General features: G+C 45.5%; 1 protein-coding gene across 6 annotated transcripts in view; it reads right to left on the minus strand.

Annotated features, from left to right (window-relative positions):
* Window positions 1-1,707: 1,707 nt before the first annotated feature.
* LOC131935696 (chromatin-remodeling ATPase INO80) overlaps window positions 1,708-26,605 on the minus strand; it is a 94,889-nt gene continuing 69,991 nt past the window's right edge. For all 6 annotated transcript variants that reach the window (XM_059292232.1, XM_059292233.1, XM_059292231.1 and 3 more), the window contains exons 24-36: window positions 25,473-25,529; window positions 23,930-24,116; window positions 22,991-23,098; window positions 20,869-21,013; window positions 20,611-20,738; window positions 13,250-13,417; window positions 11,761-11,919; window positions 9,949-10,051; window positions 9,196-9,275; window positions 8,646-8,747; window positions 8,391-8,511; window positions 2,000-2,176; window positions 1,708-1,771 (exon numbers count right to left, since the gene is read on the minus strand). In XM_059292232.1, coding sequence (XP_059148215.1) covers window positions 1,749-1,771; window positions 2,000-2,176; window positions 8,391-8,511; window positions 8,646-8,747; window positions 9,196-9,275; window positions 9,949-10,051; window positions 11,761-11,919; window positions 13,250-13,417; window positions 20,611-20,738; window positions 20,869-21,013; window positions 22,991-23,098; window positions 23,930-24,116; window positions 25,473-25,529 — 1,558 coding nt within the window. In that variant the 3' untranslated portion in view covers window positions 1,708-1,748. The remainder of the gene's footprint in view (window positions 1,772-1,999; window positions 2,177-8,390; window positions 8,512-8,645; window positions 8,748-9,195; window positions 9,276-9,948; window positions 10,052-11,760; window positions 11,920-13,249; window positions 13,418-20,610; window positions 20,739-20,868; window positions 21,014-22,990; window positions 23,099-23,929; window positions 24,117-25,472; window positions 25,530-26,605) is intronic.

The raw sequence follows: 26,605 nt of genomic DNA on the forward strand, positions 1-26,605 counted from the left end.
ACACAGGGTGTGTTAAGACGTGAAGCTATTTAATTCAGAACATTCTTGGGACTTAAAATATGGATGCACTTAACTATTAGATGCTAGTGTTTACTAATTCTTTAAAATCTATCGAATGGGATAAATGATAGGGTCGTATTACTAAAGTTTATCTGGACTATCACGTCAAAATTATGAATCGACAAATTCAAAATGGCCACCAGACAATCCTGGTTACTATGTGGACGAACTCAATTATTTACAGGGAACGAAGGTTAAATACTTATAAAATATTAATGAAACACAAAAGAAATTTATAAGTATAATAACTATAAATTTTTATCAATTTATTTAAAATAAAAGATACACAAATTTTAAGGACTAATGTGATTATTTTTTTTTATTTTCTGTTGTGCACTCTGATTCTGATTCCCCAGCTGAATAATGTGAAATGGTCTGCGCCAGTCTCCGTAATAAAATGTACCAGATCAATTTTTAGATGGTTGTGCAATTTATTAAGATTGTACATGTGACTTAGTTTTAAATGTTATATTAGTTGTAAGTGTAAGTAGTACTAGTAGTACTTCTCATTATTTATTTATTTTATATGCATATAGTAATAATGAAGGACAGTTAAGAACCACAGTATGGCACCTTCATCATTGGATATCTCAACCATTGTGGCACAAAATATATTTCATTCAATATAATTAATATTAAAAAAATATACTATCAAGTATAAATTACTTTTATCAAAAAGGTGTTTTCAGGCTTTTTCATATGTTTCCAGCTACAGTCATAGGACAAATAGTTGGCCTAAACAATAGGCTAGTAGTAAATTTAATAATATTTTATTAATCACTAAATACATTATTATTTATTCCATAGGTGGAGACATTTATGGTGGCCTATCAAGAACTTTCCTTACAAGGGAACGGAAGAAGGCCAAGCCCCCCCCCCCTACAGTTCCCAAAACATCGCTTACTCTTGATGCTCTACAAGATCAAGGTTGAGGGAAACAAGACGTACAAAGATGTGGAGTTGTCCTTTAAAAAACTGTTCCCCCAAAGCAGTTATCAACCCAATAGGTTTGAATGTAGCATCAAGTGCTGCATCACTTGTAGGCATCACGTCTTTATTAGATTACATTACTCCATTAAATCTTGATTCTGTTGCTCCTGCACTAGATAACTGTGGCATTTTTAAAAATAATATTTTAACTCATGTGATTTTTAAAAATAATGAACACATTCTTCCTGTTAATGTTACCAACACAATAGTTTTAGAGTTATTCTATGTCCAAAGCAAAAAAAAAATAATTTTGCATGAAAATAGAAGTGACCAAAAACGCATGTTGGTCATTTTCAATTATCTTTTTACCTTAGAAAGACCCATTTTAGATGACTGAAAAAAATGGGGCATATATAATACAAACTTTGCAGTAACTTTACCAATTTCTACACTTCTATGTTGTTTAGTTTAGAAAATATGGGTTCTCAAAAATGGCACTTTTTGGAAATCAGTTTTTTACCAAATTTTGCTTTTTTAAAAATCGCATAACTTTTTTATTTATTGAGATATTTTTATAAAATTTGTGGCATAGAGCTTACAATTAAAAGTTCTTTCAAGAGATACTCACTCCAGAAGTCTGCAATCAATAGTTAATTTCAGTTTGGACTACCTATTGCTATGCTTGTCAATAGAGAGAAATTGTTCAAGTAAAAAAAAAAATGAAAACCACACAAAGAATAAAATTTTTATTTCAAGCTTCAGCTCTTGCTTTGTCCTGAGGCTGAAACAAAAAAATAGAGAATTAGAGAGACAGAGAGACAATGAGAGATAGAGAGAGACAGAGAGACAATGAGAGATAGAGAGAAACAATGAGAGACAGAGAGACACAATGAGAGACAGAGAGGGACAGAGAGAGACAGAGAGAAACAATGGCAGAGAACCAATGAGAGACAGAGAAAGAGAACCAATGAGAGACAGAAAAAGAGAGAATGAGAGAAAGGTGACTGACCTTTTAAGTTGTAGCCATAGGCAGCATAAGCTGCCGTCATGCCTGCATGCGCCCCTGCTATTTCTGCAGCTGACATGGCCTTTCTGGCACTGCCACGCCCTCGCCCTCGCTTGCCTACACTTGAGCCCCTGGGGCGGCCTCGACCTCGCTTGGGGGGTTCAACAACAGGACTAGAGACTAGAGAGAAGAGAGGGTTCAACCACAGGACTAGAGAGAAGAGAGGGTTCAACCACAGGACTAGGGAGAAGAGAGGGTTCAACCACAGGACTAGAGAGAAGAGAGGGTTCAACCACAGGACTAGGGAGAAGAGAGGGTTCAAGAACAGGACTAGGGAGAAGAGAGGGTTCAACCACAGGACTAGAGAGAAGAGAGGGTTCAACCACAGGACTAGGGAGAAGAGAGGGTTCAAGAACAGGACTAGAGAGAAGAGAGGGTTCAACCACAGGACTAGGGAGAAGAGAGGGTTCAAGAACAGGACTAGAGAGAAGAGAGGGTTCAACCATAGGACTAGGGAGAAGAGAGGGTTCAACCATAGGACAAGAGAGAAGAGAGGGTTCAACCACAGGACTAGGGAGAGGAGAGGGTTCAACCACAGGACTAGAGAGAAGAGAGGGTTCAACCACAGGACTAGGGAGAAGAGAGGGTTCAACCACAGGACTAGAGAGAAGAGAGGGTTCAACCACAGGACTAGAGAGAAGAGAGGGTTCAACCACAGGACTAGGGAGAAGAGAGGGTTCAACCATAGGACTAGAGACTAGAGAGAAGAGAGGGTTCAACCACAGGACTAGGGAGAAGAGAGGGTTCAACCATAGGACTAGGGAGAAGAGAGGGTTCAACCATAGGACTAGGGAGAAGAGAGGGTTCAACCACAGGACTAGGGAGAAGAGAGGGTTCAACCATAGGACTAGGGAGAAGAGAGGGTTCAACCACAGGACTAGAGAGAAGAGAGGGTTCAACCATAGGACTAGGGAGAAGAGAGGGTTCAACCATAGGACTAGGGAGAAGAGAGGGTTCAACCATAGGACTAGGGAGAAGAGAGGGTTCAACCACAGGACTAGGGAGAAGAGAGGGTTCAACCATAGGACTAGGGAGAAGAGAGGGTTCAACCACAGGACTAGAGAGAAGAGAGGGTTCAACCACAGGACTAGAGAGAAGAGAGGGTTCAACCATAGGACTAGGGAGAAGAGAGGGTTCAACCACAGGACTAGGGAGAAGAGAGGGTTCAACCATAGGACTAGGGAGAAGAGAGGGTTCAACCACAGGACTAGGGAGAAGAGAGGGTTCAACCATAGGACTAGGGAGAAGAGAGGGTTCAACCATAGGACTAGGGAGAAGAGAGGGTTCAACCACAGGACTAGAGAGAAGAGAGGGTTCAACCACAGGACTAGAGAGAAGAGAGGGTTCAAGAACAGGACTAGGGAGAAGAGAGGGTTCAACCATAGGACTAGGGAGAAGAGAGGGTTCAACCATAGGACTAGAGAGAAGAGAGGGTTCAACCATAGGACTAGGGAGAAGAGAGGGTTCAACCACATGACTAGAGAGAAGAGAGGGTTCAACCACAGGACTAGAGAGAGGAGAGGGTTCAACCACAGGACTAGGGAGAAGAGAGGGTTCAACCATAGGACTAGAGAGAAGAGAGGGTTCAAGAACAGGACTAGGGAGAAGAGAGGGTTCAACCACAGGACTAGAGAGAAGAGAGGGTTCAACCACAGGACTAGAGAGAAGAGAGGGTTCAACCACAGGACTAGGGAGAAGAGAGGGTTCAACCACAGGACTAGGGAGAAGAGAGGGTTCAACCATAGGACTAGGGAGAAGAGAGGGTTCAACCACAGGACTAGAGAGAAGAGAGGGTTCAACCACAGGACTAGAGAGAAGAGAGGGTTCAAGAACAGGACTAGGGAGAAGAGAGGGTTCAACCACAGGACTAGAGAGAAGAGAGGGTTCAACCATAGGACTAGAGAGAAGAGAGGGTTCAACCATAGGACTAGAGACTAGAGAGAAGAGAGGGTTCAACCACAGGACTAGGGAGAAGAGAGGGTTCAACCATAGGACTAGGGAGAAGAGAGGGTTCAACCATAGGACTAGGGAGAAGAGAGGGTTCAACCACAGGACTAGGGAGAAGAGAGGGTTCAACCATAGGACTAGGGAGAAGAGAGGGTTCAACCACAGGACTAGAGAGAAGAGAGGGTTCAACCATAGGACTAGGGAGAAGAGAGGGTTCAACCATAGGACTAGGGAGAAGAGAGGGTTCAACCATAGGACTAGGGAGAAGAGAGGGTTCAACCACAGGACTAGGGAGAAGAGAGGGTTCAACCATAGGACTAGGGAGAAGAGAGGGTTCAACCACAGGACTAGAGAGAAGAGAGGGTTCAACCACAGGACTAGAGAGAAGAGAGGGTTCAACCATAGGACTAGGGAGAAGAGAGGGTTCAACCACAGGACTAGGGAGAAGAGAGGGTTCAACCATAGGACTAGGGAGAAGAGAGGGTTCAACCACAGGACTAGGGAGAAGAGAGGGTTCAACCATAGGACTAGGGAGAAGAGAGGGTTCAACCATAGGACTAGGGAGAAGAGAGGGTTCAACCACAGGACTAGAGAGAAGAGAGGGTTCAACCACAGGACTAGAGAGAAGAGAGGGTTCAAGAACAGGACTAGGGAGAAGAGAGGGTTCAACCATAGGACTAGGGAGAAGAGAGGGTTCAACCATAGGACTAGAGAGAAGAGAGGGTTCAACCATAGGACTAGGGAGAAGAGAGGGTTCAACCACAGGACTAGAGAGAAGAGAGGGTTCAACCACAGGACTAGAGAGAGGAGAGGATTCAACCACAGGACTAGGGAGAAGAGAGGGTTCAACCATAGGACTAGAGAGAAGAGAGGGTTCAAGAACAGGACTAGGGAGAAGAGAGGGTTCAACCACAGGACTAGAGAGAAGAGAGGGTTCAACCACAGGACTAGAGAGAAGAGAGGGTTCAACCACAGGACTAGGGAGAAGAGAGGGTTCAACCACAGGACTAGGGAGAAGAGAGGGTTCAACCATAGGACTAGGGAGAAGAGAGGGTTCAACCACAGGACTAGAGAGAAGAGAGGGTTCAACCACAGGACTAGAGAGAAGAGAGGGTTCAAGAACAGGACTAGGGAGAAGAGAGGGTTCAACCACAGGACTAGAGAGAAGAGAGGGTTCAACCATAGGACTAGGGAGAAGAGAGGGTTCAACCATAGGACTAGAGAGAAGAGAGGGTTCAACCACAGGACTAGGGAGAAGAGAGGGTTCAACCACAGGACTAGAGAGAAGAGAGGGTTCAACCACAGGACTAGAGAGAAGAGAGGGTTCAACCACAGGACTAGAGAGAAGAGAGGGTTCAAGAACAGGACTAGGGAGAAGAGAGGGTTCAACCATAGGACTAGAGAGAAGAGAGGGTTCAAGAACAGGACTAGAGAGAGGAGAGGGTTCAACCACAGGACTAGAGAGAAGAGAGGGTTCAACCACAGGACTAGAGAGAAGAGAGGGTTCAACCACAGGACTAGGGAGAAGAGAGGGTTCAACCACAGGACTAGGGAGAAGAGAGGGTTCAACCACAGGACTAGAGAGAAGAGAGGGTTCAACCATAGGACTAGGGAGAAGAGAGGGTTCAACCACAGGACTAGGGAGAAGAGAGGGTTCAAGAACAGGACTAGGGAGAAGAGAGGGTTCAACCATAGGACTAGGGAGAAGAGAGGGTTCAACCATAGGACTAGAGAGAAGAGAGGGTTCAACCATAGGACTAGGGAGAAGAGAGGGTTCAACCACAGGACTAGAGAGAAGAGAGGGTTCAACCATAGGACTAGGGAGAAGAGAGGGTTCAACCACAGGACTAGGGAGAAGAGAGGGTTCAACCATAGGACTAGGGAGAAGAGAGGGTTCAACCACAGGACTAGAGAGAAGAGAGGGTTCAACCACAGGACTAGGGAGAAGAGAGGGTTCAACCACAGGACTAGGGAGAAGAGAGGGTTCAACCATAGGACTAGAGACTAGGGAGAAGAGAGGGTTCAACCACAGGACTAGAGAGAAGAGAGGGTTCAACCACAGGACTAGGGAGAAGAGAGGGTTCAACCACAGGACTAGAGAGAAGAGAGGGTTCAACCACAGGACTAGGGAGAAGAGAGGGTTCAACCATAGGACTAGAGACTAGGGAGAAGAGAGGGTTCAACCACAGGACTAGAGAGAAGAGAGGGTTCAACCACAGGACTAGGGAGAAGAGAGGGTTCAACCACAGGACTAGAGAGAAGAGAGGGTTCAACCACAGGACTAGAGAGAAGAGAGGGTTCAACCATAGGACTAGAGAGAAGAGAGGGTTCAACCACAGGACTAGAGAGAAGAGAGGGTTCAACCATAGGACTAGGGAGAAGAGAGGGTTCAACCACAGGACTAGGGAGAAGAGAGGGTTCAACCATAGGACTAGGGAGAAGAGAGGGTTCAACCACAGGACTAGGGAGAAGAGAGGGTTCAACCATAGGACTAGGGAGAAGAGAGGGTTCAACCATAGGACTAGGGAGAAGAGAGGGTTCAACCACAGGACTAGAGAGAAGAGAGGGTTCAACCACAGGACTAGAGAGAAGAGAGGGTTCAAGAACAGGACTAGGGAGAAGAGAGGGTTCAACCATAGGACTAGGGAGAAGAGAGGGTTCAACCATAGGACTAGAGAGAAGAGAGGGTTCAACCATAGGACTAGGGAGAAGAGAGGGTTCAACCACAGGACTAGAGAGAAGAGAGGGTTCAACCACAGGACTAGAGAGAGGAGAGGGTTCAACCACAGGACTAGGGAGAAGAGAGGGTTCAACCATAGGACTAGAGAGAAGAGAGGGTTCAAGAACAGGACTAGGGAGAAGAGAGGGTTCAACCACAGGACTAGAGAGAAGAGAGGGTTCAACCACAGGACTAGAGAGAAGAGAGGGTTCAACCACAGGACTAGGGAGAAGAGAGGGTTCAACCACAGGACTAGGGAGAAGAGAGGGTTCAACCATAGGACTAGGGAGAAGAGAGGGTTCAACCACAGGACTAGAGAGAAGAGAGGGTTCAACCACAGGACTAGAGAGAAGAGAGGGTTCAAGAACAGGACTAGGGAGAAGAGAGGGTTCAACCACAGGACTAGAGAGAAGAGAGGGTTCAACCATAGGACTAGGGAGAAGAGAGGGTTCAACCATAGGACTAGAGAGAAGAGAGGGTTCAACCACAGGACTAGGGAGAAGAGAGGGTTCAACCACAGGACTAGAGAGAAGAGAGGGTTCAACCACAGGACTAGAGAGAAGAGAGGGTTCAACCACAGGACTAGAGAGAAGAGAGGGTTCAAGAACAGGACTAGGGAGAAGAGAGGGTTCAACCATAGGACTAGAGAGAAGAGAGGGTTCAAGAACAGGACTAGAGAGAGGAGAGGGTTCAACCACAGGACTAGAGAGAAGAGAGGGTTCAACCACAGGACTAGAGAGAAGAGAGGGTTCAACCACAGGACTAGGGAGAAGAGAGGGTTCAACCATAGGACTAGGGAGAAGAGAGGGTTCAACCACAGGACTAGAGAGAAGAGAGGGTTCAACCATAGGACTAGGGAGAAGAGAGGGTTCAACCACAGGACTAGGGAGAAGAGAGGGTTCAACCATAGGACTAGGGAGAAGAGAGGGTTCAACCACAGGACTAGAGAGAAGAGAGGGTTCAACCACAGGACTAGGGAGAAGAGAGGGTTCAACCACAGGACTAGGGAGAAGAGAGGGTTCAACCATAGGACTAGAGACTAGGGAGAAGAGAGGGTTCAACCACAGGACTAGAGAGAAGAGAGGGTTCAACCACAGGACTAGGGAGAAGAGAGGGTTCAACCACAGGACTAGAGAGAAGAGAGGGTTCAACCACAGGACTAGGGAGAAGAGAGGGTTCAACCATAGGACTAGAGACTAGGGAGAAGAGAGGGTTCAACCACAGGACTAGAGAGAAGAGAGGGTTCAACCACAGGACTAGGGAGAAGAGAGGGTTCAACCACAGGACTAGAGAGAAGAGAGGGTTCAACCACAGGACTAGAGAGAAGAGAGGGTTCAACCATAGGACTAGAGAGAAGAGAGGGTTCAACCACAGGACTAGAGAGAAGAGAGGGTTCAACCATAGGACTAGAGAGAAGAGAGGGTTCAACCATAGGACTAGAGAGAAGAGAGGGTTCAACCATAGGACTAGAGAGAAGAGAGGGTTCAACCACAGGACTAGAGAGAAGAGGGGGTTCAAGAACAGGACAAGAGTTTGATGACATCCCTCAAGACACCTGTCATCATTACATCATGTCGTCATTACATCATGTCGTCATGACATCATGTCGTCATTACATCATGTCGTCATGACATCATGTCGTCATGTCATCATGTCGTCATGACGTACCTGGCGTAAAGTGCAAGCTGTCATCCACAATAACCAGCCCCCCGTCATTGCTGTCATCTTGTGCCGTGGCCTCACTGCCGACTGACATGTGGGCAGATGTCAGCTCACTACAGAATGACATCTAAACAACATCAAGAATAAATCAAGATTCCACAAGGGCACAAGCTTTTGGTGCTAATTATTCAATTATCTTATGTAAGGCCAACATATGACAGCTGGCACTGACATATGTCAGACTAGCTAGCAGTGACATACCGGACTAGCTGGCATGGAATCACCAATAGAGTCCTGGTCTGGGGCAGGTATGGTCACATTCTTCTCTTCTGTCACACTTTTCTTTTTACTGCCATCTCGTTTCTTCAAAACAAAAACTCTAATCAAAAACAGCAAAAACTTCTGGCCATTGGCTAGTGTCTAGAGGACAAAACTAACCTTGTCCTGGCCATTGGCTAGTGTCTAGAGGACAAAACTAACCTTGTCCTGGGCTAGTGTCTAGAGGACAAAACTAACCTTGTCCTGGGCTAGTGTCTAGAGGACAAAACTAACCTTGTCCTGAGCTAGTGTCTAGAGGACAAAACTAACCTTGTCCTGGCCATTGGCTAGTGTCTAGAGGACAAAACTAACCTTGTCCTGGGCTAGTGTCTAGAGGACAAAACTAACCTTGTCCTGAGCTAGTGTCTAGAGGACAAAACTAACCTTGTCCTGGCCATTGGCTAGTGTCTAGAGGACAAAACTAACCTTGTATTCCCTTTTCCTGTTCCTAAAAATGGTGCCAAGATTGGGATCATCCCCCCACAAAACTAACCTTGTATTCCCTTTTCCTCTTCCTAAAAATGGTGCCAAGATTGGGATCATCCCCCACTTTCTCAAACTGTCGAGTGAGCACTGAAAGTGAAAAAAAAGATCTGAGCAACCAAGAGAGTTCATAGGACAACAGCACTAACTAGGAATCAATTCAACGCTGGGGGCTGGAGTGGCTGACCATTCTAAAAGCTTCAACCCCCTCCCCAAAATATGTCATCACACAATGTCAGACCCTCAAATGTCATCACACAATGTCAGACTCCCAAATGTCATCACACAATGTCAGACTCCCAAATGTCATCTCACAATGTCAGACTCCCAAATGTCATCTCACAATGTCAGACTCCCAAATGTCATCAAACAATGTCAGACCCCCAAATGTCATCTCACAATGTCAGACTCCCAAATGTCATCACACAATGTCAGACCCCCAAATGTCATCTCACAATGTCAGACTCCCAAATGTCATCACACAATGTCAGACTCCCAAATGTCATCTCACAATGTCAGACTCCCAAATGTCATCAATGTCAGACCCCCAAATGTCATCTCACAATGTCAGACTCCCAAATGTCATCACACAATGTCAGACCCCCAAATGTCATCTCACAATGTAAGACCCCCAAATGTCATCACACAATGTCAGACCCCCAAATGTCATCACACAATGTCAGACCCTCAAATGTCATCACACAATGTCAGACAATGAACACAAGGATAAAAAGATGGTATCAAGCAGGGAGTGGCTGCTTACACTTTTTTTCCATTTCCTCATCATCAATGAGCAGGGATACAACCTCTCTAGGTTTCAGGGTGTCAGGCTTGTAACTGCCGCCTGAGATAACCATTTTCTGGATCTGTATGGGAGACACATACTGCGGTCAACATACTGCGGTCAACATAGTCACATACTGAGGTCAACATAGTCACATACTGAGGTCAACATAGTCACATACTGAGGTCAACATAGTCACATACTGAGGTCAACATAGTCACATACTGAGGTCAACATAGTCACATACTGAGGTCAACATAGTCACATACTGAGGTCAGTACAACATAGTCACATACTGAGGTCAACATACTGAGGTCAACATAGTCACATACTGAGGTCAACATACTGAGGTCAACATAGTCACATACTGTGGTCAACATAGTCACATACTGAGGTCAACATAGTCACATACTGAGGTAAGCACAACATAGTCACATACTGAGGTCAGCACAACATAGTCACATACTGAGGTCAACATAGTCACATACTGAAGTCAACATAGTCACATACTGAGGTAAGCACAACATAGTCACATACTGAGGTCAACATAGTCACATACTGAAGTCAACATAGTCACATACTGAAGTCAACATAGTCACATACTGAGGTCAACATAGTCACATACTGAGGTCAACATAGTCACATACTGAGGTCAACATAGTCACATACTGTGGTCAACATAGTCACATACTGAGGTCAACATGGTCACATACTGTGGTCAACATAGTCACATACTGAGGTCAACATAGTCACATACTGTGGTCAACATAGTCACATACTGAGGTCAACATGGTCACATACTGTGGTCAACATAGTCACATACTGTGGTCAACATAGTCACATACTGAGGTCAACATAGTCACATACTGAGGTCAACATAGTCACATACTGAGGTCAACATAGTCACATACTGAGGTCAACATAACATAGTCACATACTGTGGTCAACATAGTCACATACTGTGGTCAACATAGTCACATACTGTGGTCAACATAACATGGTCACATGGTGAGGTCAACATAGTCACATACTGAGGTCAACATAGTCACATACTGAGGTCAACATACTGAGGTCAACATAGTCACATACTGAGGTCAACATAACATAGTCACATACTGAGGTCAACATAGTCACATACTGAGGTCAACATAACATAGTCACATACTGTGGTCAACATAGTCACATGGTGAGGTCAACATAACATAGTCACATACTGTGGTCAACATAGTCACATACTGAGGTCAACATAGTCACATACTGTGGTCAACATAGTCACATACTGCGGTCAACATAGTCACATACTGAGGTCAACATAGTCACATACTGAGGTCAACATAGTCACATACTGAGGTCAACATACTGAGGTCAACATAGTCACATACTGAGGTCAACATAACATAGTCACATACTGTGGTCAACATAGTCACATACTGAGGTCAACATAGTCACATACTGAGGTCAACATAACATAGTCACATACTGTGGTCAACATAGTCACATACTGAGGTCAACATAGTCACATACTGTGGTCAACATAGTCACATACTGAGGTCAACATACTGAGGTCAACATAGTCACATACTGAGGTCAACATAACATAGTCACATACTGTGGTCAACATAGTCACATACTGTGGTCAACATAACATAGTCACATACTGTGGTCAACATAACATAGTCACATGGTGAGGTCAATAATTCATTGAGTTTAACACCAGCCACCCTAACCCTAACTCTAACCCTAAAGCCTATGTAGGACTGGCTTGAACAATGAATAGAGAGATTGCCATACCTCACTTTTTTCTTTAGCCCTCTGTAAAATACGTTCCTCTATAGTCCCTTTACAGATGAGCCTGTAGACCGTTACTTGCTTGGTTTGTCCCAGCCTATGGGCTCGGTCCATGGCCTGCTGGTCTACTGTGGGGTTCCAGTCACTGTCATAGAAGATGACCTAAGGGAACACTCATGGATTCATACATGACCTAAGGGAACACTCATGGATTCATACATGACCTAAGGGAACACTCATGGATTCATACATGACCTAAGGGAACACTCATGGATTCATACATGACCTAAAGGAACACTCATGGATTCATACATGACCTAAGGGAACACTCATGGATTCATACATGACCTAAGGGAACACTCGTGGATTCATACATGACCTAAGGGAACACTCGTGGATTCATACATGACCTAAGTAGAAAAGTGTCCAGTAGAAAAGTGTCCAGTACAAAAGTGTCCAATACAAAAATGTCAAGTAGAAAAGCATCAAGTAGAAAAGTGTCCCAGTAGAAAAGTGTCCAGTAGAAAAGTGTCCAGTAGAAAAGTGTCCAGTAGAAAAGTGTCCAGTAGAAAAGCATCAAGTAGAAAAGTGTCAAGTAGAAAAGTGTCCAGTAGAAAAGTGTCCAGTAGAAAAGCATCAAGTAGAAAATTGTCCAGTAGAAAAGTGTCAAGTAGAAAAGTGTCAAGTAGAAAAGTGTCCAGTAGAAAAGTGTCCAGTAGAAAAGTGTCAAGTAGAAAAGTGTCAAGTAGAAAAGTGTCCAGTAGAAAAGTGTCCAGTAGAAAAGTGTCCAGTAGAAAAGTGTCCAGTAGAAAAGTGTCAAGTAGAAAAGTGTCCAGTAGAAAAGTGTCCAGTAGAAAAGTGTCAAGTAGAAAAGTGTCAAGTAGAAAAGTGTCCAGTAGAAAAGTGTCCAGTAGAAAAGTGTCCAGTAGAAAAGTGTCAAGTAGAAAAGTGTCCAGTAGAAAAGTGTCCAGTAGAAAAGTGTCCAGTAGAAAAGTGTCCAGTAGAAAAGTGTCCAGTAGAAAAGTGTCAAGTAGAAAAGTGTCAAGTAGAAAGTGTCCAGTAGAAAAGTGTCAAGTAGAAAAGTGTCAAGTAGAAAAGTGTCCAGTAGAAAAGTGTCCAGTAGAAAAGTGTCCAGTAGAAAAGTGTCAAGTAGAAAAGTGTCCAGTAGAAAAGTGTCCAGTAGAAAAGTGTCCAGTAGAAAAGTGTCAAGTAGAAAAGTGTCAAGTAGAAAAGTGTCAAGTAGAAAAGTGTCAAGTAGAAAAGTGTCCAGTAGAAAAGTGTCAAGTAGAAAAGTGTCAAGTAGAAAAGTGTCCAGTAGAAAAGTGTCAAGTAGAAAAGTGTCAAGTAGAAAAGTGTCCAGTAGAAAAGTGTCAAGTAGAAAAGTGTCCAGTAGAAAAGCGTCCAGTAGAAAAGCATCCAGTAGAAAAGTGTCCAGTAGAAAAGTGTCCAGTAGAAAAGTGTCAAGTAGAAAAGTGTCAAGTAGAAAAGTTACCGTGTCAGCAGCTGTGAGGTTAATGCCAAGCCCTCCAGCTCTTGTACTCAGCAGGAAGACAAAAATGTCTGACCTAGTTTGGAAGTCTGCAACCATGTCACGTCTCTCAGAGATTTTGGAAGAACCATCTAGACGCATGTACGTATGCTTTCTGTACCACATATACTCCTGCAATTGTTACATACACAAAAAAACACATCAAAGATATCCACACACAAAAATGAGGCCTGGGAAACAAAGAGAAGCTAAACCCAGCAGGAAGACCTGACTAAACCCAACAGGAAGACCTGACTAAACCCAACAGGAAGACCTGACTAAACCCAGCAGGAAGACCTGACTAAACCCAGCAGGAAGACCTGGCTAAACCCAACAGGAAGACCTGACTAAACCCAGCAGGAAGACCTGACTAAACCCAGCAGGAAGACCTGACTAAACCCAGCAGGAAGACCTGGCTAAACCCAGCAGGAAGACCTGACTAAACCCAACCCAGCAGGAAGACCTGACTAAACCCAGCAGGAAGACCTGACTAAACCCAGCAGGAAGACCTGGCTAAACCCAGCAGGAAGACCTGGCTAAACCAAGCAGGAAGACCTGGGTAAACCCAGCAGGAAGACCTGACTAAACCCAGCAGGAAGACCTGACTAAACCCAACCCAGCAGGAAGACCTGACTAAACCCAGCAGGAAGACCTGGCTAAACCCAACAGGAAGACCTGACTAAACCCAGCAGGAAGACCTGACTAAACCCAACCCAGCAGGAAGACCTGACTAAACCCAGCAGGAAGACCTGACTAAACCCAACAGGAAGACCTGACTAAACCCAACCCAGCAGGAAGACCTGACTAAACCCAGCAGGAAGACCTGACTAAACCCAACCCAGCAGGAAGACCTGACTAAACCCAACCCAGCAGGAAGACCTGACTAAACCCAGCAGGAAGACCTGACTAAACCCAACCCAGCAGGAAGACCTGACTAAACCCAGCAGGAAGACCTGACTAAACCCAACCCAGCAGGAAGACCTGACTAAACCCAACCCAGCAGGAAGACCTGACTAAACCCAGCAGGAAGACCTGACTAAACCCAGCAGGAAGACCTGACTAAACCAAGCAGGAAGACCTGGCTAAACCCAGCAGGAAGACCTGGGTAAACCCAACCCAGCAGGAAGACCTGGCTAAACCCAACAGGAAGACCTGACTAAACCCAGCAGGAAGACCTGACTAAACCCAACCCAGCAGGAAGACCTGACTAAACCCAGCAGGAAGACCTGACTAAACCCAACCCAGCAGGAAGACCTGACTAAACCCAACCCAGCAGGAAGACCTGGCTAAACCCAACAGGAAGACCTGACTAAACCCAGCAGGAAGACCTGACTAAACCCAGCAGGAAGACCTGACTAAACCCAACCCAGCAGGAAGACCTGACTAAACCCAACCCAGCAGGAAGACCTGACTAAACCCAACAGGAAGACCTGACTAAACCCAGCAGGAAGACCTGACTAAACCCAGCAGGAAGACCTGACTAAACCCAACCCAGCAGGAAGACCTGACTAAACCCAACCCAGCAGGAAGACCTGACTAAACCCAACCCAGCAGGAAGACCTGACTAAACCCAGCAGGAAGACCTGGCTAAACCCAACAGGAAGACCTGACTAAACCCAGCAGGAAGACCTGACTAAACCCAACCCAGCAGGAAGACCTGACTAAACCCAACCCAGCAGGAAGACCTGACTAAACCCAGCAGGAAGACCTGACTAAACCCAACCCAGCAGGAAGACCTGACTAAACCCAACCCAGCAGGAAGACCTGACTAAACCCAACCCAGAAGGAAGACCTGACTAAACCCAGCAGGAAGACCTGACTAAACCCAGCAGGAAGACCTGACTAAACCCAAAAGGAAGACCTGACTAAACCCAGCAGGAAGACCTGACTAAACCCAGCAGGAAGACCTGACTAAACCCAGCAGGAAGACCTGACTAAACCCAGCAGGAAGACCTGACTAAACCCAGCAGGAAGACCTGACTAAACCCAGCAGGAAGACCTGACTAAACCCAGCAGGAAGACCTGACTAAACCCAGCAGGAAGACCTGACTAAACCCAACAGGAAGACCTGACTAAACCCAGCAGGAAGACCTGACTAAACCCAACAGGAAGACCTGACTAAACCCAGCAGGAAGACCTGACTAAACCCAGCAGGAAGACCTGACTAAACCCAGCAGGAAGACCTGACTAAACCCAACAGGAAGACCTGACTAAACCCAACAGGAAGACCTGACTAAACCCAGCAGGAAGACCTGACTAAACCCAGCAGGAAGACCTGACTAAACCCAGCAGGAAGACCTGACTAAACCCAACCCAGCAGGAAGACCTGACTAAACCCAACAGGAAGACCTGACTAAACCCAACCCAGCAGGAAGACCTGACTAAACCCAGCAGGAAGACCTGACTAAACCCAACCCAGCAGGAAGACCTGACTAAACCCAACCCAGCAGGAAGACCTGACTAAACCCAGCAGGAAGACCTGACTAAACCCAACCCAGCAGGAAGACCTGACTAAACCCAACAGGAAGACCTGACTAAACCCAACCCAGCAGGAAGACCTGACTAAACCCAGCAGGAAGACCTGACTAAACCCAGCAGGAAGACCTGACTAAACCCAGCAGGAAGACCTGACTAAACCCAACCCAGCAGGAAGACCTGACTAAACCCAGCAGGAAGACCTGACTAAACCCAGCAGGAAGACCTGGCTAAACCCAACAGGAAGACCTGGCTAAACCCAACCCAGCAGGAAGACCTGGCTAAACCCAACAGGAAGACCTGACTAAACCCAGCAGGAAGACCTGACTAAACCCAGCAGGAAGACCTGACTAAACCCAGCAGGAAGACCTGACTAAACCCAGCAGGAAGACCTGACTAAACCCAGCAGGAAGACCTGACTAAACCCAACCCAGCAGGAAGACCTGACTAAACCCAACCCAACAGGAAGACCTGACTAAACCCAACAGGAAGACCTGACTAAACCCAGCAGGAAGACCTGACTAAACCCAGCAGGAAGACCTGACTAAACCCAACCCAGCAGGAAGACCTGACTAAACCCAACCCAGCAGGAAGACCTGACTAAACCCAGCAGGAAGACCTGACTAAACCCAGCAGGAAGACCTGACTAAACCCAGCAGGAAGACCTGACTAAACCCAACCCAGCAGGAAGACCTGACTAAACCCAGCAGGAAGACCTGGCTAAACCCAGCAGGAAGACCTGACTAAACCCAACAGGAAGACCCGACTAAACCCAGCAGGAAGACCTGACTAAACCCAACCCAGCAGGAAGACCTGACTAAACCCAGCAGGAAGACCTGACTAAACCCAGCAGGAAGACCTGACTAAACCCAGCAGGAAGACCTGACTAAACCCAGCAGGAAGACCTGACTAAACCCAACCCAGCAGGAAGACCTGACTAAACCCAACCCAACAGGAAGACCTGACTAAACCCAACAGGAAGACCTGACTAAACCCAGCAGGAAGACCTGACTAAACCCAGCAGGAAGACCTGACTAAACCCAACCCAGCAGGAAGACCTGACTAAACCCAACCCAGCAGGAAGACCTGACTAAACCCAGCAGGAAGACCTGACTAAACCCAGCAGGAAGACCTGACTAAACCCAGCAGGAAGACCTGACTAAACCCAACCCAGCAGGAAGACCTGACTAAACCCAGCAGGAAGACCTGGCTAAACCCAGCAGGAAGACCTGACTAAACCCAACAGGAAGACCTGACTAAACCCAGCAGGAAGACCTGACTAAACCCAACCCAGCAGGAAGACCTGGCTAAACCCAACAGGAAGACCTGACTAAACCCAGCAGGAAGACCTGGCTAAACCCAGCAGGAAGACCTGACTAAACCCAACCCAGCAGGAAGACCTGACTAAACCCAGCAGGAAGACCTGACTAAACCCAGCAGGAAGACCTGACTAAACCCAGCAGGAAGACCTGACTAAACCCAACCCAGCAGGAAGACCTGGCTAAACCCAACAGGAAGACCTGACTAAACCCAGCAGGAAGACCTGACTAAACCCAGCAGGAAGACCTGACTAAACCCAGCAGGAAGACCTGACTAAACCCAGCAGGAAGACCTGACTAAACCCAACAGGAAGACCTGACTAAACCCAGCAGGAAGACCTGACTAAACCCAGCAGGAAGACCTGACTAAACCCAACCCAGCAGGAAGACCTGACTAAACCCAACCCAGCAGGAAGACCTGACTAAACCCAGCAGGAAGACCTGGGTAAACCCAACCCAGCAGGAAGACCTGGCTAAACCCAACAGGAAGACCTGACTAAACCCAGCAGGAAGACCTGACTAAACCCAGCAGGAAGACCTGACTAAACCCAACAGGAAGACCTGGCTAAACCCAGCAGGAAGACCTGACTAAACCCAACAGGAAGACCTGACTAAACCCAGCAGGAAGACCTGACTAAACCCAGCAGGAAGACCTGACTAAACCCAACCCAGCAGGAAGACCTGACTAAACCCAACCCAGCAGGAAGACCTGACTAAACCCAGCAGGAAGACCTGGGTAAACCCAACCCAGCAGGAAGACCTGGCTAAACCCAACAGGAAGACCTGACTAAACCCAGCAGGAAGACCTGACTAAACCCAGCAGGAAGACCTGGCTAAACCCGACAGGAAGACCTGACTAAACCCAGCAGGAAGACCTGACTAAACCCAACCCAGCAGGAAGACCTGACTAAACCCAACCCAGCAGGAAGACCTGACTAAACCCAGCAGGAAGACCTGGCTAAACCCAACAGGAAGACCTGACTAAACCCAACCCAGCAGGAAGACCTGACTAAACCCAACAGGAAGACCTGACTAAACCCAACCCAGCAGGAAGACCTGACTAAACCCAGCAGGAAGACCTGACTAAACCCAGCAGGAAGACCTGACTAAACCCAGCAGGAAGACCTGACTAAACCCAACCCAGCAGGAAGACCTGACTAAACCCAGCAGGAAGACCTGACTAAACCCAGCAGGAAGACCTGGCTAAACCCAACAGGAAGACCTGGCTAAACCCAACCCAGCAGGAAGACCTGACTAAACCCAGCAGGAAGACCTGACTAAACCCAACCCAGCAGGAAGACCTGACTAAACCCAGCAGGAAGACCTGACTAAACCCAGCAGGAAGACCTGGCTAAACCCAACAGGAAGACCTGACTAAACCCAACCCAGCAGGAAGACCTGACTAAACCCAACAGGAAGACCTGACTAAACCCAGCATGAAGACCTGACTAAACCCAGCAGGAAGACCTGACTAAACCCAGCAGGAAGACCTGACTAAACCCAGCAGGAAGACCTGGGTAAACCCAGCAGGAAGACCTGACTAAACCCAGCAGGAAGACCTGACTAAACCCAGCAGGAAGACCTGACTAAACCCAGCAGGAAGACCTGGGTAAACCCAGCAGGAAGACCTGACTAAACCCAGCAGGAAGACCTGACTAAACCCAGCAGGAAGACCTGAGTAAACCCAGCAGGAAGACCTGACTAAACCCAACCCAGCAGGAAGACCTGACTAAACCCAGCAGGAAGACCTGACTAAACCCAACAGGAAGACCTGACTAAACCCAGCAGGAAGACCTGACTAAACCCAACAGGAAGACCTGACTAAACCCAGCAGGAAGACCTGGGTAAACCCAGCAGGAAGACCTGACTAAACCCAGCAGGAAGACCTGGGTAAACCCAACCCAGCAGGAAGACCTGACTAAACCCAACCCAGCAGGAAGACCTGACTAAACCCAGCAGGAAGACCTGACTAAACCCAACAGGAAGACCTGACTAAACCCAAGAGGAAGACCTGACTAAACCCAACAGGAAGACCTGACTAAACCCAGCAGGAAGACCTGACTAAACCCAGCAGGAAGACCTGACTAAACCCAGCAGGAAGACCTGGGTAAACCCAACCCAGCAGGAAGACCTGGGTAAACCCAACCCAGCAGGAAGACCTGACTAAACCCAACCCAGCAGGAAGACCTGACTAAACCCAGCAGGAAGACCTGACTAAACCCAACCCAGCAGGAAGACCTGACTAAACCCAGCAGGAAGACCTGACTAAACCCAGCAGGAAGACCTGACTAAACCCAGCAGGAAGACCTAACTAAACCCAACCCAGCAGGAAGACCTGACTAAACCCAGCAGGAAGACCTGACTAAACCCAGCAGGAAGACCTGACTAAACCCAGCAGGAAGACCTGACTAAACCCAGCAGGAAGACCTGACTAAACCCAACCCAGCAGGAAGACCTGACTAAACCCAGCAGGAAGACCTGACTAAACCCAGCAGGAAGACCTGACTAAACCCAACAGGAAGACCTGACTAAACCCAGCAGGAAGACCTGACTAAACCCAGCAGGAAGACCTGACTAAACCCAGCAGGAAGACCTGACTAAACCCAACCCAGCAGGAAGACCTGACTAAACCCAACCCAGCAGGAAGACCTGACTAAACCCAGCAGGAAGACCTGACTAAACCCAACAGGAAGACCTGACTAAACCCAACAGGAAGACCTGACTAAACCCAGCAGGAAGACCTGACTAAACCCAACAGGAAGACCTGACTAAACCCAACAGGAAGACCTGACTAAACCCAACCCAGCAGGAAGACCTGACTAAACCCAGCAGGAAGACCTGACTAAACCCAGCAGGAAGACCTGACTAAACCCAGCAGGAAGACCTGGCTAAACCCAGCAGGAAGACCTGGCTAAACCCAGCAGGAAGACCTGACTAAACCCAGCAGGAAGACCTGACTAAACCCAACCCAGAAGGAAGACCTGACTAAACCCAGCAGGAAGACCTGACTAAACCCAACCCAGCAGGAAGACCTGACTAAACCCAGCAGGAAGACCTGACTAAACCAAGCAGGAAGACCTGACTAAACCCAGCAGGAAGACCTGACTAAACCCAGCAGGAAGACCTGACTAAACCCAACCCAGCAGGAAGACCTGACTAAACCCAGCAGGAAGACCTGACTAAACCCAGCAGGAAGACCTGACTAAACCAAGCAGGAAGACCTGACTAAACCCAACCCAGCAGGAAGACCTGACTAAACCCAACCCAGCAGGAAGACCTGACTAAACCCAACCCAGCAGGAAGACCTGACTAAACCCAACAGGAAGACCTGACTAAACCCAGCAGGAAGACCTGGCTAAACCCAGCAGGAAGACCTGACTAAACCCAACAGGAAGACCTGACTAAACCCAACAGGAAGACCTGACTAAACCCAGCAGGAAGACCTGACTAAACCCAGCAGGAAGACCTGGCTAATAATGTGTAGAAAAAATAATTTTAAACAATTTAGTATTTAATGGATGAGCCCTTTACCTCGAGTAAATCAATCATTCTGGTCATTTGAGAGTAGATGAGGACTCTGTGGTCCTCTCCTTTCAACCTTTGGAGCAGTGAGTCCAGAACATAGAGCTTGCCTGCGTCAGTCACCAAAGATTCTTTGTCTGGAACACACCACATACAGGAGTAGAGGACGTACAGGGGACATGACGTATAAACCAAGCTTTCTCTAACCTGGTATTTGTACAGGAGTCCAACCAAAATGAGGTTTGACCAAACAATTACATCACTAACCTGGTATTTGTACAGGAGTCCAACCAAAATGAGGTTTGACCAAACATTCTGGAGCAGCCAAAGCCATTAGACGGGCCCCGGCCCCCTGCCTGCTCCACTCAGCGCTGCGGTCAACAGAATACTGCACAGCTCCTGGACATGTCACCTGACAAGTGAGCCAAGCAATCATTCAGCTATACTTTTAGCTGTTTCAATCATTCAGCTATACTTTTAGCTGTTTCAATCATTCAGCTATACTTTTAGCTGTTTCAATCATTCAGCTATACTTTTAGCTGTTTCAATTATTCAGCTCTACTTTTAGCTGTTTCAATCATTCAGCTATACTTTTAGCTGTTTCAATCATTCAGCTATACTTTTAGCCATTTCAATGACTGAGACTTGTATAGATCTAGGCAGCTACCTCTGGTAAGAGAACTAAGAAGACAAGAGACTAACAGAAGTAAGAAGACAAGAGACTTGTATAGATCTAGGCAGCTACCTTTGGTAAGAGAACTAAGAAGACAAGAGACTAAGAGAACTAAGAAGACAAGAGACTAAGAGAACTAAGAAGACAAGAGACTTGTATAGATCTAGGCAGCTACCTTTGGTAAGAGAACTAAGAAGACAAGAGACTAAGAGAACTAAGAAGACAAGAGACTAAGAGAACTAAGAAGACAAGAGACTAAGAGAACTAAGAAGACAAGATACTTGTATAGATCTAGGCAGCTACCTTTGGTAAGAGAACTAAGAAGACAAGAGACTAAGAGAACTAAGAAGACAAGAGACTAAGAGAACTAAGAAGACAAGAGACTTGTATAGATCTAGGCAGCTACCTTTGGTAAGAGAACTAAGAAGACAAGAGAACTTGTATAGATCTAGGCAGCTACCTTTGGTAAGAGAACTAAGAAGACAAGAGAACTTGTATAGATCTAGGCAGCTACCTTTGGTAAGAGAACTAAGAAGACAAGAGACTTGTATACAGCTACCTTTGGTAAGAGAACTAAGAAGACAAGAGACTTGTATACAGCTACCTTTGGTAAGAGAACTAAGAAGACAAGAGACTTGTATACAGCTACCTTTGGTAAGAGAACTAAGAAGACAAGAGACTTGTATACAGCTACCTTTGGTAAGAGAACTAAGAAGACAAGAGACTTGTATAGATCTAGGCAGCTACCTTTGGTAAGAGAACTAAGAAGACAAGAGAACTTGTATAGATCTAGGCAGCTACCTTTGGTAAGAGAACTAAGAAGACAAGAGAACTTGTATAGATCTAGGCAGCTACCTTTGGTAAGAGAACTAAGAAGACAAGAGACTTGTATACAGCTACCTTTGGTAAGAGAACTAAGAAGACAAGAGACTTGTATACAGCTACCTTTGGTAAGAGAACTAAGAAGACAAGAGACTTGTATACAGCTACCTTTGGTAAGAGAACTAAGAAGACAAGAGACTTGTATACAGCTACCTTTGGTAAGAGAACTAAGAAGACAAGAGACTTGTATACAGCTACCTTTGGTAAGAGAACTAAGAAGACAAGAGACTTGTATAGATCTAGGCAGCTACCTTTGGTAAGAGAACTAAGAAGACAAGAGAACTTGTATAGATCTAGGCAGCTACCTTTGGTAAGAGAACTAAGAAGACAAGAGAACTTGTATAGATCTAGGCAGCTACCTTTGGTAAGAGAACTAAGAAGACAAGAGACTTGTATACAGCTACCTTTGGTAAGAGAACTAAGAAGACAAGAGACTTGTATACAGCTACCTTTGGTAAGAGAACTAAGAAGACAAGAGACTTGTATACAGCTACCTTTGGTAAGAGAACTAAGAAGACAAGAGACTTGTATACAGCTACCTTTGGTAAGAGAACTAAGAAGACAAGAGACTTGTATACAGCTACCTTTGGTAAGAGAACTAAGAAGACAAGAGACTTGTATACAGCTACCTTTGGTAAGAGAACTAAGAAGACAAGAGACTTGTATACAGCTACCTTTGGTAAGAGAACTAAGAAGACAAGAGACTTGTATACAGCTACCTTTGGTAAGAGAACTAAGAAGACAAGAGACTTGTATACAGCTACCATTGGTAAGAGAACTAAGAAGACAAGAGACTAAGAGAACTAAGAAGACAAGAGACTTGTATACAGCTACCTTTGGTAAGAGAACTAAGAAGAATGCTGGCAAGTCAATCTGGACACATTGGAGAGCTCGGGGTGACCTGTATTTGTGCTGGTAAATCTCATCAAGGCCTCCTGCTGCCTGAGGAGAAAATGTTTCAGGTGGTGTTAGAATGTTGACCGCGTGGGGGAGTGTGTGGACAAATGTTGACCTCTGTGTGGGGGGGAGTGTGGGAACAAATGTTGACCTTGGTGGGGGAGTGTGGGGACAAAGGTTTACCTTGGTGGGAGAGTGTGTGGCCAAATGTTTACCGTGTGGGGGAGTGTGTGGACAAATGTTGACCGTGTGGGGGAGTGTGTGGCCAAATGTTTACCTTGGTGGGAGAGTGTGTGGCCAAATGTTTACCGTGTGGGGGAGTGTGTGGACAAATGTTGACCGTGTGGGGGAGTGTGTGGCCAAATGTTTACCTTGGTGGGGGAGTGTGTGGCCAAATGTTTACCTTGGTGGGGGAGTGTGTGGACAAATGTTGACCGTGTGGGGGAGTGTGTGGACAAATGTTTACCTTGGTGGGGGAGTGTGTGGACAAATGTTGACCGTGTGGGGGAGTGTGTGGCCAAATGTTTACCTTGGTGGGGGAGTGTGTGGACAAATGTTGACCGTGGTGGGGGAGTGTGTGGACAAATGTTGACCGTGTGGGGGAGTGTGTGGACAAATGTTTACCTTGGTGGGGGAGTGTGTGGACAAATGTTGACCGTGTGGGGGAGTGTGTGGACAAATGTTGACTGTGGTGGGGGAGTGTGTGGACAAATGTTGACCGTGTGGGGGAGTGTGTGGACAAATGTTTACCTTGGTGGGGGAGTGTGTGGACAAATGTTGACCGTGTGGGGGAGTGTGTGGACAAATGTTGACCGTGTGGGGGAGTGTGTGGCCAAATGTTTACCTTGGTGGGGGAGTGTGTGGCCAAATATTTACCTTGGTGGGGGAGTGTGTGGCCAAATGTTTACTTCTCCTGAGCCTGGCCTGTCTGTGGGCGAAAGTCTCTGGCATGTAGTGTAAGACAAGTGTGTCGTGTGTGTAGAACCTTGATGTGTAGCTGGTGAATACCAGCTCTTCCAGCACACGGACAGGGGGGATGTACAGGCTCCTGCGTGGTGTGAATCTGGTGGTCAAACAAAGCAACCAGACAGTTGGTCAAACAAAGCAACCAGACAGTTGGTCAAACAAAGCAACCAGACAGTTGGTCAAACAAAGCAACCAGACAGTTGGTCAAACAAAGCAACCAGACAGTTGGTCAAACAAAGCAACCAGACAGTTGGTCAAACAAAGCAACCAGACAGTTGGTCAAATGGTCAAACAAAGCAACCAGACAGTTGGTCAAATGGTCAAACAAAGCAACCAGACAGTTGGTCAAACAAAGCAATCAGACAGTTGGTCAAATGGTCAAACAAAGTCACCAGACAGTTGGTCAAACAAAGCAACCAGACAGTTGGTCAAACAAAGCAACCAGACAGTTGGTCAAACAAAGCAACCAGACAGTTGGTCAAATGGTCAAACAAAGCAACCAGACAGTTGGTCAAATGGTCAAACAAAGCAACCAGACAGTTGGTCAAACAAAGCAACCAGACAGTTGGTCAAACAAAGCAACCAGACAGTTGGTCAAACAAAGCAACCAGACAGTTGGTCAAACAAAGCAACCAGACAGTTGGTCAAACAAAGCAACCAGACAGTTGGTCAAATGGTCAAACAAAGCAACCAGACAGTTGGTCAAATGGTCAAACAAAGCAACCAGACAGTTGGTCAAACAAAGCAACCAGACAGTTGGTCAAACAAAGCAACCAGACAGTTGGTCAAACAAAGCAACCAGACAGTTGGTCAAACAAAGCAACCAGACAGTTGGTCAAACAAAGCAACCAGACAGTTGGTCAAATGGTCAAACAAAGCAACCAGACAGTTGGTCAAATGGTCAAACAAAGCAACCAGACAGTTGGTCAAATGGTCAAACAAAGCAACCAGACAGTTGGTCAAACAAAGCAATCAGACAGTTGGTCAAATGGTCAAACAAAGTCACCAGACAGTTGGTCAAACAAAGCAACCAGACAGTTGGTCAAACAAAGCAACCAGACAGTTGGTCAAACAAAGCAACCAGACAGTTGGTCAAATGGTCAAACAAAGCAACCAGACAGTTGGTCAAATGGTCAAACAAAGCAACCAGACAGTTGGTCAAACAAAGCAATCAGACAGTTGGTCAAATGGTCAAACAAAGTCACCAGACAGTTGGTCAAACAAAGCAACCAGACAGTTGGTCAAACAAAGCAACCAGACAGTTGGTCAAACAAAGCAACCAGACAGTTGGTCAAACAAAGCAACCAGACAGTTGGTCAAATGGTCAAACAAAGCAACCAGACAGTTGGTCAAACAAAGCAACCAGTCAAACACATTGCTGTGTTTGAGGAAATCACATTAAAACTTTACAATTAAGAACAAAGAAGAAGAAAATGGTACTAAAAAAACCAACCTTTTTTCTTCAGCCCATAGAAATTGCTGACTTATCAATCCAGACACAGTAAGCCATCTGAAATTCATGTACACATCTTAATTATAGGCCAGGTACACATTCAATGTACACATCTTAATTATAGGCCAGGTACACATTCAATGCACAAATCCTGAATACAGGCCATGTAAGGAAATAAATAAGCACTAAAACAACATTTTCTAGTAGATAAATGTTTTAATACGGTGAGTGAAATTACATGCTATTTACTGTGAAATTACATGCTATTTACTGTGAAATTACATGCTATTTACTGTGAAATTACATGCTATTTAATGTGAAATTACATGCTATTTACTGTGAAATTACATGATATTTACTGTGAAATTACTTGCTATTTACTGTGAAATTGCATGCTATTTACTGTGAAATTACATGCTATTTACTGTGAAATTACATGCTATTTACTGTGAAATTACATGCTATTTACTGTGAAATTACATGCTATTTACTGTGAAATTACTTGCTATGTACTGTGAAATTACATGCTATGTACTGTGAAATTACATGCTATTTACTGTGAAATTACAATATGCTATGTACTGTGAAATTACATGCTATTTACTGTGAAATTACAATATGCTATTTACTGTGAAATTACTTGCTATTTACTGTGAAATTACAATATGCTATTTACTGTGAAATTACAATATGCTATTTACTGTGAAATTACATGCTATTTACTGTGAAATTACATGCTATTTACTGTGAAATTACATGCTATTTACTGTGAAATTACATGCTATGTACTGTGAAATTACATGCTATTTACTGTGAAATTACAATATGCTATTTACTGTGAAATTACATGCTATTTACTGTGAAATTACAATATGCTATTTACTGTGAAATTACTTGCTATTTACTGTGAAATTACAATATGCTATTTACTGTGAAATTACAATATGCTATTTACTAGTCTCAACATTTGCTAATGCCAACCTTATGTCATTCTCAACATTTCATTTATTTCTTTGTTTTGTTCTTAATTGGAGGAGTGTTAAAAATCTCGCAAAGGTATGTAGACACAAAATGAAGTAAAATTTAAAAACCAAAAAATGGTGAAAGCTTGATTGATTTAAAAATGTGTTCTT

The sequence above is a fragment of the Physella acuta genome, unplaced genomic scaffold (genome assembly GCF_028476545.2).
Source record: "Physella acuta isolate Inbredline_101_S28 unplaced genomic scaffold, ASM2847654v3 ptg000155l, whole genome shotgun sequence".
Classification (NCBI taxonomy): Eukaryota; Metazoa; Mollusca; class Gastropoda; family Physidae; genus Physella; species Physella acuta.